Source organism: Condylostylus longicornis, unplaced genomic scaffold (assembly GCF_029603195.1).
Source record: "Condylostylus longicornis isolate FDR11 unplaced genomic scaffold, ASM2960319v2 ptg000214l, whole genome shotgun sequence".
Classification (NCBI taxonomy): domain Eukaryota; kingdom Metazoa; phylum Arthropoda; class Insecta; order Diptera; family Dolichopodidae; genus Condylostylus; species Condylostylus longicornis.
In genome coordinates, this window is record NW_026578181.1 from 45,352 (window position 1) to 62,577 (window position 17,226).

At 30.4% G+C, this 17,226-nt stretch overlaps 1 protein-coding gene across 3 annotated transcripts in view; it reads right to left on the reverse strand.

Annotated features, from left to right (window-relative positions):
• Positions 1-10,181: 10,181 nt before the first annotated feature.
• Positions 10,182-17,226, reverse strand: part of LOC129616462 (protein suppressor of forked) — a 74,276-nt gene continuing 67,231 nt past the window's right edge. For 2 of the 3 annotated variants that reach the window (XM_055532101.1, XM_055532099.1), the window contains one exon: positions 10,182-10,450. In XM_055532101.1, the coding sequence (XP_055388076.1) occupies positions 10,227-10,450 (224 nt within the window). In that variant the 3' untranslated portion in view covers positions 10,182-10,226. Of the gene's footprint in view, positions 10,451-13,096; positions 13,396-17,226 lie in introns of those variants that run through there. The other variant, XM_055532100.1, reaches the window with a different exon arrangement.

Below are 17,226 nucleotides of genomic sequence, written 5' to 3' on the forward strand. Positions count from 1 at the left end.
AATTAAACCCAAAACTTGTTTCTTATCAGAAATTACACTTGATCCACAAGAAGGTAATAAAAATAAATTTCCTGATATTTCTCACCTAAAAGAAAATGAACTAATAAAAGATGTACTTACCTTAATTGAAAATTATGTCCCGGAAAATCCAAAAGAATCACCTATACAGATGAAAATTGTGACAACTGATGACATTCCGATTTACAGGCCGCCTAGGAGATTTCCGCCCAACGAACAAAAAATTATAGAGAACCAAATTCGAGAATCGTTAGATATGAAAATAATACGTGAGAGTAGTTCAGATTATGCTAGCCAAGTAGTACTGGTGAAAAAGAAAGATGGTAGTCACAGGCTATGCATTGACTACAGAAAAATAAATAAGAAAATTCATAAAGATAGATATCCTTTACCAAACATAGAGGATCAAGTAGATAAACTTCAAGGAGCAAAATTTTTCACCACGCTTGATTTAGAAAATGGATTTTTTCATGTTATGGTGGAAGAAAGAAGCAGAAAATTCACTTCATTCGTGACAAGTTATGGCCAATACGAATTCAATAGAGTACCCTTTGGGTTATGCAATTCTCCTTCTGTATTTCAGAAATATATAAATTATATTTTGAGGAATTTAATAAACGATAATATAGTAATAATTTACTTAGATGACTCAGTAATACCATCATGTACAATTCAAGAAGGTTTGGTACGACTTAAACTCGTATTAAAAGTTGCTGCTGAAAATGGATTGAAAATCAAGTGGAAAAAGTGCCAGATATTACAGGACGAAATTGAATATTTGGGTTACCATATTAAAAACGGTCATATTTCGCCATCTTTAGCAAAAACAAAAGCGATTTTAAACTTTCCTACCCCCACAACTGTGAAACAACTGCAAAGTTTTTTAGGTTTAGCCAGTTATTTTAGAAAATTTATTCCAAATTTTGCAATTAGGGCTAAGCCTTTAAGCGATTTATTAAAGAAACAAAATCATTTTAAAATAGAACAAATCCAACTTGAATGTATTAAGGAAATAAAAAACAGTCTTACAGTGAAACCAGTTTTAAAAATATTTGAATACGGCGTCGATACAGAGTTGCACACTGATGCTTCTAAAGAAGGATATGGTGCTATTTTGGTGCTATAGCGTGTTTCATCCAGTTCATTTTATGAGCAAAAAAACAACTGATGCTGAAAAAAAATACTGCAGTTACGAGCTTGAAGTTTTAGCTATTGTTGAGGCTGTTAAACGTTTCAGAGTTTACCTTATTGGACAACCCTTTAAGCTTGTTACTGATTGTAAAGCCTTCGAATGCACTCTAAAAAAACGAGATTTAGCAACAAGAGTGGCCAGGTGGGCACTTCTTTTAGAAGAATTTGATTTTACAGTCGAACATCGATCTGGCAACCAAATGAAGCATGTAGATGCCTTGAGTCGTAATCCCATAAGCATCTGTATTACCAGCAGTAACGACAGTTTTTTAAAAAGATTGAGGGAAAATCAAGAAAAAGATGAGAAATTGAATGCAATTATAGAAATTTTAAAAATTCAAAATTATAAAGATTATACTATTAATAACAATATTCTTTGTAAAAATATAAATAATAAATTACTGTTTGTAGTTCCAGATTGTATGATTTTAGGAGTTATAAAGGAAGCACACGAGAAAGGCCATTTCCATTCTAAGAAGATGAGAGAGATTTTAGAAAAAGAATATTATATCCCCAATATTCAGAAAAGGATAGAAACTTTCATTCGTGGTTGTGTAAAGTGTATTTTGGCAGAGAGAAAAGCTGGAAAAAGTGAATATTATCTTCAACCAATTCCTAAGGGTGACCAGCCGCTACAAACTTTTCATCTTGATCATCTGGGCCCAATGCACAATACGAAGAAAAATTATAAATACATTTTTGCCATTATAGATGGTTTTACAAAACATTGCTGGTTATTTCCAACAAAAACCTTAAACAGTGAGGAGGCAATTGAAAAGATAGAAAATATTGCAGAAACTTTCGGGTACCCTAAAAGATGTGTTGCAGATCATGGAGGAGCTTTTATTTCAAACAAATTTCGCCAATATTGTGAAGAACATGAGATTAAGCTAATTTTTTCTACTGTTGCTGTTCCAAGAGGTAACGGGCAAATAGAAAGACTGAATTCTACTGTTATTACTGCATTAACAAAATTAAGCCTAGAAGACACTGAAAAATGGTACCGTTTTGTAAAACCAGTACAACAAATATTAAATTCTACATTTCAAAGAGCTATTCAAACTACACCTTTTAAATTACTAGTAGGAACAGATATGCGAGCGAAACATGATGTTAGAATAATGGAAATAATCGAAGAACAATGGATCAAGCACTTTCAGGATAAAAGAGAAGAAATAAGAGAAAAAGCACGAAAGGATATTGTTCAAATTCAAACTGAAAATGCGAGATATTATAATAAAAAAAGAAAACGTGCTGTACAATATAAAATTGGAGATACTGTTGCAATCGAAAGAGTACAATTTGGAACCGGTTTAAAAATTCGTTTTTAGGCCCATACAAAATCACGACTATAAAAGGATTCGATCGATATGGCGTCACGAAAGAAAGAAATCATGAAGGTCCTAATCTTACAGAATCAAGTGCTGACAAAATGAAACTTTGGCCAAAACATGAAGACGACATTATAATATTTGATGATGAAGAAACTGAAACAGATGATGACCAACATGCTTCGGAAAATGAAGAAGTTCTAAACATTTAATCAGGGGCTGATGAATAGTCAGGAAAGGCCGAATGTGGGAATGACTGTTTCTTATTTCATATTCAGCTGCATTTATTTGTATGTTTCATAACTGTTTTCATTTTTACTCTCCAAATTTGGTAAAATGTCATTTAAATTTAAAATTGGACTGCAGAACTTTTGGAGTTAGTCAAAACGTGGACGTAGTATTGTAAAGTCGGAATAGCAAAACAATTAATAATAATTTAACATTTTTCTTTATAATTACATATTTAAATTTTCAATGGAATTTAAGAAAAATTTATTTATTGTAAAAAGACATTGAATTAAATAATATTATACTTAAAACAAAACCATTTCGTTTAGTCTTTTTATTTCAAATCCCACATGTATATCGGCATTACGGATATACCAAGGGGCATTTACAATGTCCCGTAATACCTAAGTTTGAAATCTTTGAATAGATTGAGTATGAGTCTCTGAATAGATTGACCACAGTCCCATGACTGAATACTGTAAGCCCAGACAGGCTTAAATATTTGATTATATATCAAAACTCTGTCGTATATTGTCAACTTAGAACGCCTTCCTAAAAGCCATTCAAACTTTCTATATTCCTCCTCCAGTTGAGATTTCCTTTATGTGCTCCTTGCATCTGAGCTTTGCGTCCAAAGCGTACTCCTGTTCCTGTTTATCTCGAAATACCCTATTAGTCAGGCAAAATTTGAGCAGATTAACATACTACAATCCGCAATGCCAAATCTTATCGACGTCCAAAGATATGATAGAACATATCGTTGTTTCTTCCAGTGAATTTTCTATTAGGTCAGTTATTCTATGAATCTGGTCTATGGTTGAGTGGTTCCGGCGAAAACCAAATTGATGATTCGGGATTAACCTTTTACTTTAAATTATAGCAGTTTTGAAATCATCGGCAACAATAAGATTGGTCTATAAGAAGTCGTCCTGTCTATAGGTTTGCCAAGTTTGTGCAGCATGATTGTCTTTGCAACTTTACAACCTTATAAACGCATTTATTAGGCGTAAGCATCGGTATACCCCTTTTGTGTAATTTCAAAATATCGCCCGTTGTTAGGTCAAATCCCGGAGTCTTTTTAGATCTAAGAGTCCTGATTTCCTCTATAACATATCTTTCCTTGACAATAGGAATAGTCACGCTATCCTCAACAAAAGCATTTTTATACACGCCCTGTCATGCGGACAGAATATATCGGTCAAATGATTCGCAAATGCATTTGCCTTGTCTTTGTCAGTTTTTGTTTTTAATAGGAGCGAGATGTTTGATAGGTTGCTTCATTTCCTTTGTTGACCTCCACAGTGAGTAATTGGTTTTCTCACACGCCGTCAAATTTTGAACATAATTGGCAACCGAATCTCCTTGTATTTTCTAATACAGCGTCTTAATTGCTGCGATTCTCTATTATATCTAGCTTTATCAGTAGAGTCAAGCGTTTGTTGCCACCTATTTCTCTTCCGCCTACTTTGCCTCACTTATGCTAGTATATGTGGGGGATAGTTAATGCCTGCCCTTCTAATAGCATTCATTTTCGAGCTACACCAAGCCGCATTTTGAATAATTTTAGTAAAATTTTCAGCCTCCTCATCTATGTGCCGGGTCGTTTTTATTTTTTTCCTTAGATCTATTTGTCGTTTTAATCCCTACACGAAATCTTGACCAATCTGTAGTTCCATTTTTCAATGCAGGTTTCGCTCTTTTCATTAGAATACTTTCCTTAAGTTTAAGAATAACCACTGAGATCGAGATCGAGTTAAGATCGTAGTTATCATGCACCTCAATGAAATTTTTCGCGATCCGTTTTGTTATGAAGAAATCTATTAAATCTGGACACTTGTTAATATCGGTTGATCAATATGTTGCCTTCGCAGTAGAGTGAATAAGCACCCCGCGGCTCCAGTTGCTGTCCTAAGTTCTCTTTCTCTAGTTGAAGTATGCATTGAACCCCAATCGATGTGCTTGGCGTTAAAGTCACCCTCCAATATAAATCTATCGCCTAGGTCGTCCAGAACGTTTTGAAACATTTATGCCGCTTTTAAATCTGGGGTGACAATACAAAGCAGCCACTCTAAATTTTTGCTTAGTCGAAGTGCAGATCATAATGCACTGTATTTTCTTTTATTATTATCGCCGTTCCGCCCTTCGATATATTTCCAGGGTGGTTAGTGTTGTAAATTCTATAATGTTTCAGTTACGAGGCACACGTCTATATTCTGTGTATGTAGAAAAACTTCAAGCTTGTCCTTTTTATTTGCAATACCATTGCAATTCCATGTTGCAATTTTAGAACTACCTCGTGCCATCATTTACCGGGTTTTTTGGTATTCGATTTTTTTCCCTAGCTCCATAAAATGCTCAACGTATGAGAGATTTTGTCCATCATATCTAGCATGTTTTGCACCATATTTTGCATTTTATACAAAACACTCACATCACTAGCTCTTGCTTTATTGCTTGTGGCACTGTCATCGGTTTTCGTTTGGAGTCCGTTCTTATATGTTACATCTTTTTATCCGGTGGCCGGACAGAATTCTTTTTCAAATTTTTGTTGTTGTTGTTATTCCTACGTTTTTGCAGTTCCTTAGCTACAAGGCATTCCCTATAGTTTACTGGATGGGCCTCCAAACAATTGGAATATTTTGCTGCAGTACTCCTGGGCTTACTACAATCTGCGGTTAAGTGCCTGCCTACACATTTAATACAATTTCGTTCTCTCTGGCAAAATTTTTGTGTATGTTCATACCTTTGACACCTTTTACTATCCTAATTTTCATGCTGGTTCACATAATTTTCATTATGTGATCGATTTCATAATTTTTTTTCATCTCTTCGTCATTTGAGAACGTTAACATAAACAACGGTAGAAGCACCATAATGTTTTTCCCATTTTCATTTATTTATTTAGTTTTATTGGTTACATCTAAGGTTTTGTACATTAGAGTTTAAGTCTTCTTTTATATCTTTCGGTTTAAAACTGAGCTGAAGATTTCTTACCGTGAAATCTGGGCTGCTTGTTTTCATAGGTATGCCATTCTAGTCCAGATTCATTCATGGCCCTGGTAGGATTCCTGTAATCCATTTCGGAATTTTCAGTAAGCTTGAATTGACTGTTATACATCATTTTAACCTTATAATTGATGTCCTTCTGGAGGCGGCTTAGAGTTTTTCGTGATATCGCCTCGATTTTTGGAATCAGGAACATCCGCTTTCTCAGCGTTGATCGTCACCTGGACCACTACCGGAGATGATTTCGCTTTCGTTTTTTTACTGGACTCTGGCGAGTTCTTCATCATTTATTGAGTAGGTGTCTAAGAATGACCTCACCTGCTTTGATTGTAGTGTAACTTTTTCTTTGTGACTACTATTATTAGAATTATTGTTTGTAAATTGTCCATATTTCTCTTTCTTTAGCTTCTCATTCTCAGTCCTCAGTTGAAGAATCTCGTTTTTCAAAGGCACAGAGAGCTGCTCTAGTTGGCTAGTCCTTTTATGTATGTCAGCATTCTGATTATCACTTTTTTTGGCTTGAGCTTCCATAACTTCCATAACTTTATTGTTTTCTAAAATCCGTGCATCTGATGTAGGTGGCGAACGCCGGGTTTTCGCATTACTACTGAACGGATCAATTGAATGCAGTGTTTGAAATTTTATTATTGATCGCTCACATTTTGTTGCGTATGATACAATACACAAATAAAATAATGAAGCGAATATACAGCCGCAGCGAAAAACAGCTTGTTTGTTTTTTATTCTATTTTTTAAGAGCTTTTTGCCATTTAAATAGTATTCCGTGTTAAAAGTAGATCATTTTTCTCACTTGATATTGTTGTAACAGTAGTGGAAGTAAGATTGAAAAGAAGAAAAAAATCTCGTGAAGAGAGAAAAAGAATTTGCTTATTTCTCATTTCGTCTATTCAATAATTTCTTATATTTTTTTATTTTGAAATAGTCTAATTACCAAAGTTTATTCTTTTTTTTGTTTTCAATAGTATTTATTATTTTGAGACGAAATTATAAGAGAGGCGTGACCATTGCCAAAATTTTTAATAAAATCCAAAAGAATGAGAATCAGAAAGTCAATCAGTAAGGTATAATCCGTTATTTTATGAGACGTTTATGAGACATTTTATGTATGTATATCGTGAAGCGATTGTAATTTTTTATTTAGTTGAAGGTTTTCATTTGTGTAACAGATTTTAATAGCTTTGTGAGTAAAGGTTTTTTTTATTCTGTTAGGTTCTTTTCAGTGAAGGTTTATATTTGTTTATTACAAAGGTTTTTTTAATTTTTTTGTTTACTTTTTGAGTTAAAATTTTCAATTTAAAAAAGGTTTTAATACGTTATTATATACGTATATTAAATACATATGTACGAAACAAAATTATTTTTTTATTTTCTAAAAATTAATATATAAAAGTTTTTTTGTTTCCTATTATTTTTTTTTAAAATAAAAACATTTTCAAACAATATATTTAATTTTTTATTTCTTAAAAAAAATAAATATTTTTGAGTACTCATATTTTTTATTTAAAAAAAAAAGAAAAAATACAAAACATAAAATCCATAAGTTCCATGTTCTATTTACTGAGATGCCATATTCAACACTTATTATTTAATTAATTTTAATACAGCTTACAGCTTAAATATCAAATATTCATTATTACACCCGTACGAACGTATGTTCGAAGGGTATACTAAATTTGCCTTCCCGATTGTAACGCTAAGAAATAACGGTCTTAGATATAGACTCAAGTGCATGTTTTTGATCAGCGTCAAATTCTAAGTTGATTTAGCTTTGTCTGTCCGTCCGTCCGTCCCAACGATAACTCAAAAACTAATTGAGCTAAATTCACCAAATTTTCACAAATGATTTATTGTAATAAGTGTCAGAACCCTATTTAAATTGGAGATGATCGGGGTACCGGTTCGGGTAGCTGCCACACAACTTCAAAATTTATTTGGCTATATATATCTTAGAAACTATAAAAGTTGTGGTATTGAAATATCACACAAACGAATATATTAGTACCGCCAATGTGTCTCATAAAATTTGTTGAAATCACTTGGCTCCTTCTTCTACCTGCCATACAACTTTAAAAGTTATTTGGCTATATCTCAGAAACTATAAAAGCAGTGGAATTTAAATTTCACACAAGCGAATATATTAGTATGTCCAATGTGTCTCATAAAATTCGTTGAAAATGCTTGGATGTTTCTGGTAGCTGCAATATAACTTCAATAGTAGTTTGGCACACACAGTATTTTGAAAAACACATAGTACTGAAATTTTGCATAAATTAATATGCTAATACGGCAACTTAAAGTCATACCGCAAATTCTTTAACGTCAAAATTTTGTTTTCAAAACTGTCTGACGTATAAAACTTTTACGGACAGAAATGTAGTAAACTTTTTACCCGTAATTGACTTTGAATTTTGATCATCCGTAAACGTCAAAAAAAAAATTTTGTTTTAGATTTAAAATAATTTTATACTTACATATTAAAAATTAACAAAAAAAATATTTTTATATTATTTTTAACGTAATGATAGTCACTCAATACATCAAATTTATTTACTGAACTACTACGTCAGACTGTTTGCATGTAAAAAAAAAATCTACAATTTTGACGCTTAATTGACTTTTTTTAAAAGTTTAAGAATTTAAACTTTGACTGAAAGTAAAAACGCAGTAAGTTAAATTCTTAGTTTATAAAATGAGATCTCATTTACATTTTTTAAATACGTCTCATAAAGAGAAATATTATATTGTAAAAATATTGATTTTGTCCACTAAAATATACTCTACAAAAAAAAACAGCTTTACATTCACTAGATCAAATAACGAAAAAGGAGAAATCGACTTATACTTCTTAATACCAAAAAATATTTCTTATACATTTTAACTTCTACAACAAAATTTATAAACGAATTAAAACGATGCTGCAAAACAGAACTCTTTTTATTTTCTTTTTATACTAATGAGAGAACGCTTTATCGCTTTGAAATAATTTAAAAGATCATGTAAAGAAAACAAAAAACTAGCTCCAAAAATTTCGCAGATTATTTCTTTTTTTTTTCGTTTATATTTTGTTTGTGTAAGGAGTCTATATGACAAAATACGTTTACTTGAAATGAGGAGCTGTATCATATGATGTGTTTTCTGTTTTTTATTTTGCTGGTTAAATCCATATTTTTACGATAAAGTATTTCTCTTTATGAGACGTTTTAAAAAACTATGAATGAGATCTCATTTAACGAAAAATTTCAAACACTGATTAAATGCAATAAATGGCTCTCCCTAGAATCCGTAGAGCCGACCTCCAAAGAGGGTGGATTCTCCAAAGTAGATAGATTACCACCCGGGGTACTGATCCTTTTGTTTTCTCCAATGCAGAAATGGTTCATGTTTGCATTTTATACCTCCTATTTCAAAAACTGCCGTCCCTAAGGGATCAAACGTAGACAGTGGAGCCGCCTATTCTAGGTCAGACGCTTCTGGATTTACCCCCCGCGCGCTTCCTAACCAATGAAACCCGGCTTAAGCGCCGAGTACTCGCTTTCAGCCACTCTCGTCAGCCTTACTAAATAAGTTTCCCAGGAGACACCCGGCAGATAACTATGTTACCTACCTTCTGGGAAGTGAGAGTCGGATTTGTTGGGCTGATGTTTTCAGAGGGCATTTCCTAGTATTTATAGCTTCACATACAAGTAGCAGTCACATACAAATGAACACATACAAGTAAAAGAAATAGAAACATTTAATTTCACGAATTTCAAACTAAGTTACGCACTCAGACGTTTGAGTAATCTCAATTGTAGAGATTAAAAATCTGCAAAGGGATCATTATTTTTCGGAGTGTCAAAATCGATATTTTATTACAGCTGTCAAGTGTCATCATTTAAATTTTTCAAATTTCAAGTAGATATTTAAAAAAACAATAGACATTTCAAAAAATAATAGAAATTTTAAAAAATAATAAACAATCAAAAATAGTTTAATTAAATTGAACTCGTTTTCCTTTGCTGTAGTTGTTTTAGAAAAAAATCGACAAAAGGAACTTGCAATTGGAGAGAATACTTGTTTGAGAGATGCTAATAATCCTTTTGATTTGGATTTTTTGATTTGTTTTTTTTTTTCTTTCTTCACTCCTAAGAGAAGCATGGGGCTAATGTTTGATATTATCCCTAGTTTCATTTTTTTTCTTTATTTTAAATATTTAAATTTATTAATACTTATTGTACATTTTTCTTTGTTTTTAATATCGAATATTATAAACATATGAAAATTACTTGTATAATATTTATAAGCATTAATTTTTATAAGTAGCTCGAAAACTGATAAATTATAGACAAAAAGAAAAATAAGGAATTTTTAATGCTGGCCCGTATGACTAAATAAAAAACAGTATACTTTCTCAATCAGTTTCAATACAGAAAATGTTTAAAATTTGCAATTTTATTTAATAAAGCGCTTTTGCTGGCGCAATCGATATATATCATTGATTGGTGGTGCAGATATTTGATTCTCCTCATCACTATCATCACCTCCAGGTAGCATACGTCTTCTCTTAATGGAATTACAGTCTCCAGAATACTGACTTTCGTCTATAATCCAATGAACCGACTTAGAAAGATCAAAAAGTTTTGTATCGAAACCATGATCGCCAATTGGTACTGGAGCTAAAAAAATAAATTTAAAATTAAAATTTATAATTAATTCTTATTTATTTTTTAATATTTAAAAATTTAAACAAGAATAATAAAAAAATCTCATGGGATCAGTACGTAATAGGCGGCAATGTATTATTTTCTGAATAATATTATGAAAGTCTTTATAAATTTTGTAAGAGATTTGCATAGGATTGTTTAACTGCCCTTTAAACAATTTTTCCAAATATCAGGTAAACTAGTAATTTTCATTGTTTCAAGCAAAATATTTAGAAACCTTAGGAACAGTTTAATTCCTTTGACAACATTATAAAAAATTTTTGTACATATTTGAACAATGCACTAAAAATTTTTTCCGAACTACTGCAATCGGGTCAACATCGATATAATTCGTATATTTTTCCTCAATTTACTTCTGATTGAAATTATTTTTTAGTTTAAAAAAAACTATTAACGAAACAGCTCCTTTTCGTTTGCTAAATATTTTTTAACCAGCATGTTTGAGGGCATCCGTCTTCGGTAAATCGAAGGACAAATTTTTTAAAGTAATTTTTTTCTAATTATTTAATCGGTTTTCTTTACTATTACACATATATGGGGTATCTTCGGAATTGCATCTAAGTTTATCATATACTTTATGTTTTTTTATATAATTTTTTCAGTTCCAAATAGAAATTTTTAAATTAAAATAAATTAAATAAAAATATTTCCTTATTAAAGTAAGCAATGGAATGAAATAGTACAAAGCTTCAAGACTTTTAAGTTTTTAAATGTAAAATAACAAAGTGTGTTTGAGAAAAAGGACACATTGTATTTAAATTTAAATTTATTTTTTTTTTCGATTTTGACAAAATCGTACAACTTTTATTTGATGATTCCTAACAATCCCAAAATAAATTGAAACAAAACATTTTCTTATAAAAGAAAGCAATGTAATGAAATAATACAAAGCAGCAAGATTTTGAAGTTTTAGTGTAAAAAAATACAATGTGTTTGGAAAAAAAAGGATACATTTCATTAAAATTTAAATTGAAATTTTATATTATGAATTTTACTAATACAACATCATAGTTGCGGAATTAATAAGAATGTGCTTATTACACTAATAATTTAACTTAATGGAAATTACTTCATGCAACTGCAGAACAGATGGATGACGTGATCAAAGGAACGAGTTAAAGGCAGAAAAATTCATAAAAAAATTTTTCTCCTCGAAATTTCTTCATGCAGTTGCATGAAGAAATTTCCATTAAATTAAATTATTAGTGTAATAAGCACATTCTTATTAATTCCGCAACTATGATGTTGTATTAGTAAAATTCATAATATAATTAGTGGAATAGGCACAATCCTATAAATATATATGTTCTTGTTATTGTGTGTTTCAATAGTAGATTGTATGTAGCAATCAATGTAAACAAAACAAATACTTAGTAATCATGTGAATTACAGTAAAAAGCAATGTAGAGAACATTTGGTCGGCAATTTCTTCATGCCTCTGTAACTCAGTTGGTAGAGTGTCCGCCTAGAAAGCGGTAGGGCACTGGTTCGAGTCCAGTTCAAGGAGAAAAATTTTTTAATGAATTTTTCTGCCTTTAACTCGTTCCTTTGATCACGTCATCCATCTGTTCTGCAGTTGCATGAAGAAATTTCCATTAAGTTAAATTGAAATTTTATTTTTTTTTCGACTTTGACAAAACCGTACGACTTTTATTTGATGATTCCGAAGAAACCCATACTCTAAAAAATTACATAATTTAGAACAGCAATACATTGTATGTTGCAGGATCTTAAAAAGTTAGCAAATAAAAAAACTTACTACAAGACTCTTTATCCCTCGTAAAATACCTAAATGTAAAGAAACTCAATAACAAAAAAACCTTTGAAATATTAGGTATTTTCTTCCTTATTAAAAAAATTGATGTTTTAAAAACGTTCACATTAGAATAAAGTAGAGGTGGAGAACTATCGATGACATTATCGATAGTTTTCAACTATCGAAACTATCGATGATTTGAAAGCCGATATAATACTATCGTCATATAAATATCAATTCTTGGCAATTGATAATTTTCAAAAATGGGCAAGAACGGAATGTCGTTTTAAATTTTATGAATTCCATAACATTATTTTCATACGTATACACATTAATTTATTACAGCAGTGAAAATTGAAAATTTTTTCATTTTATATCTATGTTCTTTTATTTCATTCCAAATATTTCTTGAAAATGTGAAGTGAAGTGAAGCTAGCATTGATTTTCATTATATTTATAATTTTCTTGCTTAGAATAAACAAGAGCAAAAACGTGCTACTAGCTTTGTCAAAGTTGAAGTTTAATGCACAGCATGTCATTTAAATAACGAACTTAACTGGGCGTTTGCATAAGCGAGTATGCATGCCAATAGGCATAACGTAAATGTATCAATGTATAAAATAATTTTACCAATATTCCAAAATATCTAAAGTTGCTAGTTTATTGGCAACCGACAAAGAAATTTTTTGGTTAAACATATGGCAAATTCAAAACAACGAACGATTTTTATCGACAAAATGAAGAATTAAAAACTAACAAAGAAAATTTTGTATTAAATAATAAAATATTTAAAGTTAATATTATGTACATTACAATGCCTGTGTTAACTGTTGATAAATCTAATTACAGTTGATATTTTTCAAATAATATTACCTATTTATATACTTGTTTTATTCATTCCATGTTTGGTTATAATCAAATTATCATGTACATACCATTATTGTATGTTTCTATACAACTTAAATCGAGGCACAGCAGCAAGTTGCGTTACGAAAATATCGATATATCGCGATAGTTTTGCGACGATACATCGAAAATATCGATGGTTCAATATATCGATAGTTCTTCAACACTGGAATAAAGTTATTTTTGTGCTCATCATTGAGGAGCTGATTCATTGGGATTACCGTGTTGAAATTATCTGCACAATTATATAATATAAAATTTAATGAAGAGAAGAAAATTATGAATTAGATTAGGTAATAAGCCATTGAGTTGCAAAATATAAAAAATTGATCCATATACTAACAGTAATCAATAAAATGAGAAATAATTTGATATGAACATGAACGTAAATTTTACAAAGTGCTTTCAGTTTTGTTTGTTATATCGTTTTACTCTAACAACTGTATAATATATTTAGTATGAATATATTAACGCTTTGCAAAAGTACGTTCTTGTTGAAGTAAAATACTCGTCAAATGTACGTTATTTTCTGTATAAGTGAAAAACAAAACCAAAGCGGTGAACAACAGCGAGGGACGATTCCCGTTATTAGCCCATAACTATAACGAACCGGCTAAAATCAAGTATCAATATTTTGCATATAAAACCGAGCACTCATAGAAGCAGATGATGTCAAAAAAAAAACGGGCAACGGTAAAACGAAATTTTATACTATTTCAACGCCAACGGAAAACTCCGCGTCGGTAATTTCGGTTCATTGGAGACAGTCCCAATTATACATTAACGTATGCCTTTTATTATAAATGAATATTGCTTAAAAGTTATTGCTTAATATGTACTTACAACGCACATTCAACGGTATGTAGGAAGGTGTTCCGTTGATGTAAAAATTATTAAGTTGTAGAGAAAAGGAATGTTAATATGGTACTGAATATTATCTACCGCTTTGTTTTATTTACTTTATTTGCTTTTTACCTTCTTATTTGCACAATAAGAAGGTTTAAAAATTTTATGCTGACCTATTCTGCAAACGAATCGAATGCTATTTACTGTACACATGAAAGCATGAACATCACATAAAATTTTTTTTTCTATTCCAATTAGCGCAGAATCATATCGACTATTAAAGTTCATAAATAAAAGCAACAATAAAAAAAAGTAACAAAACTATTTCGTGTTTTTGTTTTCTTTTTTCTGCATGTTGTTTTTTTCTTTTTTTTTTTGTGCGTTATTTTATCTGCAAGCGTTGGAGATCTTACTTGGCTAATATTAATAAGATTTTTATTTCGTATATTATTAAAGAAATTATCAATTGAAGGCATTTAATTGCTCCTTTTTAGGCTCTTCTAACCAAAATCTTAAAAATTATTTTTCGCACAATTATACTTGATCTTTAATAATGTCAGAACATGATATCTACATTTTTGACAAAAAAAGTTGTGATTGCAGTATTACTTAAAATTTTAAGCACTTTCTAATGCAAGAAAAAAATTCAATTGTTTCAGTAGATCTAAAAATCCTTGAAGAACATCCTATTTTGGCAGATTTCAAGGTTTTGACTTTTCGAAGATATTTTGTATTAAATATTAGTTAGCACTGATTGTTTAAATTCGAATAATCAATATTTGGATATAAACATGTTTTCAGTAATGTAAACAAGTTTTGTAATAAAAGGAAAATATGCTTAGAGTTTGGTGAATTTATGTGTAAATTTAAAATAATAATTTATATGTAAATTTTTGAATTTATAATTTATTTTGATCTTTTTCATAATTTTACTCAGTACCCTTTTAAATGGGAATGAGGAAGGCCTATATTGATAGATTTTCTATAAATTTTAGGAAATATATTTTTAATAAAATTTATTTTGAATGCAAACTTCCTTCTTTTGGCCATTTTTTTTTAGAAACTCCAAAATTTATTTATATAAAAATATTTTTGGGTATTTTTAGATGTAAATGACATAAAGGGACAGTGGTAATTTTTTTTTCATAAAAACTCTACACTTTTTTAAAAACCATAAAAGGAAAATAAGAGTTTCTCTCTCTGCACGGTAGCCACGACAGTGTTTTAATTTTAAATATTCAATTAAAACGTAAATATTTTTAAATTTCTAAAAATAGTTTTAAAATTTGACTTGAGAAACCTAGTTCTCACCCTCTTTAGAAGTTAAAGCCCCTCAAAGTCTCAAAAATACAATTTTTCAATATGTATTGCATTGAAATCTATCCTTTACTCTCGCAGTAGATTATTCAAATACTACAATAGCAAAATGAGTAATAGATACCTAGTAGCAGGGCAAAATTATAGTAGCTGCTAGACAAGGTTAAATAATTTTTTTAGCTAGAATTATTTTTTCGATCAAACTGCCTTTCAGTGTTCCACTTATTTATATACGAAACTACAAGCTTTCACAAATTTGTATAAAAGCAAAAGGTAAAAGGTTTAAAAATGTCCTGCTATCGAAATAAGTAATTGTCTTAACTTACGAAATTACCTGCTGAATTCGAAAATAATAAAAATGGTTTTTTTCTAATTTTGGTCTTTTCTATAAAAAATATGTATTTTTTTCTTGTTTTTAATTAATACTATAATTTATTAGAAAAGTTATAGAAATATGCATTAATAAAAAATTACTAACATACTCATAAAGCGAGCTTTGGTTGTGATATTAAAAACTGAAAGTGAAAAACGGGATTTTCAATAAATCAGTTGGCTCTTAACATAAAGCACGTTCGATAAACCCAAACTGAAAACGACAATTGTGTTTAAGGTTCTAAATGAATTTTTAACTTTTTTAATAACTATTGCAAAAATATTATAAATTATAAAATCTGTAAAAATGCATATTGTCTAGATTAGTAAAAGTATTCCAGAAAATTATAAAAATGCGTTTTAAACACTTCTTTACAATTTTGAGGACACCAATAGGATTTTAGTTAACTTTCCTAGAAAAATGTGAATTTGGCCCTTAGTAATTTCATTTTATGCCGTCCGAATTCACGAAAAGTTCTTTAGTAACTTCTAGTAACAACCAGAACTCAAATATGAAATTTCAAGAAACTCCATCAACTCGTTCCGTAGATATGATAAAAATGTAAAATCGGCCCCCAGATCAGTTTCCGAGCCCTATCTTTCCAAAAAATTTATAGATTCATTGTTTTAACACCTCGAATTTGAATATTAAATTTCAATGAAATCGGTTAATTATTTCTTTTTATATACGAAAAAATGTATATTCGGCCGTCCAGTTGCTTACACCGGATTTTTTCCAAAAGTTAGATTTCGCATACGGTAGAATGAAGCTTATATATAAAATTTCAAGTAAATCTGTTGGATATTTTCTTCAAAATGATCAAAAATGTAAAACAGGCCCGTTAAAAGATCCCGTTCCCGAGGCCTGATATATCCCAAAAGTTGATCAATCCGTGCCATAGTCGAAATAAACTTACATATAAAATTTCATCAAAATCAGTTCAGCCGAACTTGAGATACAGGTTTGTACACACAGACTGACAGACCGACAGGTTGCTAAAAATAGTTTATTTACACTTCCCTACTATGGAGAAGTGCGTTCCCACCGAAAATTCGATATTCAAAATTAGTTGCCATCACATAACCTACCTATTGTATACACAATACGGTCGGTAATAATAATAACAATAATAATAACAATGATTATAGCATTAGTAATAACAATAATAATAATAAGGAGAAAAAATAGAGTTGACCTTGTCAATTCTGTGATACCCGTACGAATTTGTTATCCTATGTGCGAATAAATATGCCATAACTGAATATGGGCTATGATTTTAAGTTGCGGTATTACCATATTAATTTATGCAAAATTTAAGTACTATAAAATACTGTGTGTGTCAAACTACTATTGAAGTTATATGGTAGCTACCAGAAACAGCCAAGCAATTTCAACGACTTTTATGAGACACATTGGACATACAGCTTTTATAGTTTCTGAAAATTGTATATTTATAGCCAGCTTTTATAGCCAAATAAATTTTGAAGTTGTATGGCAGCTACCCGAACCGGTAGTGCCCCGATCATGTCC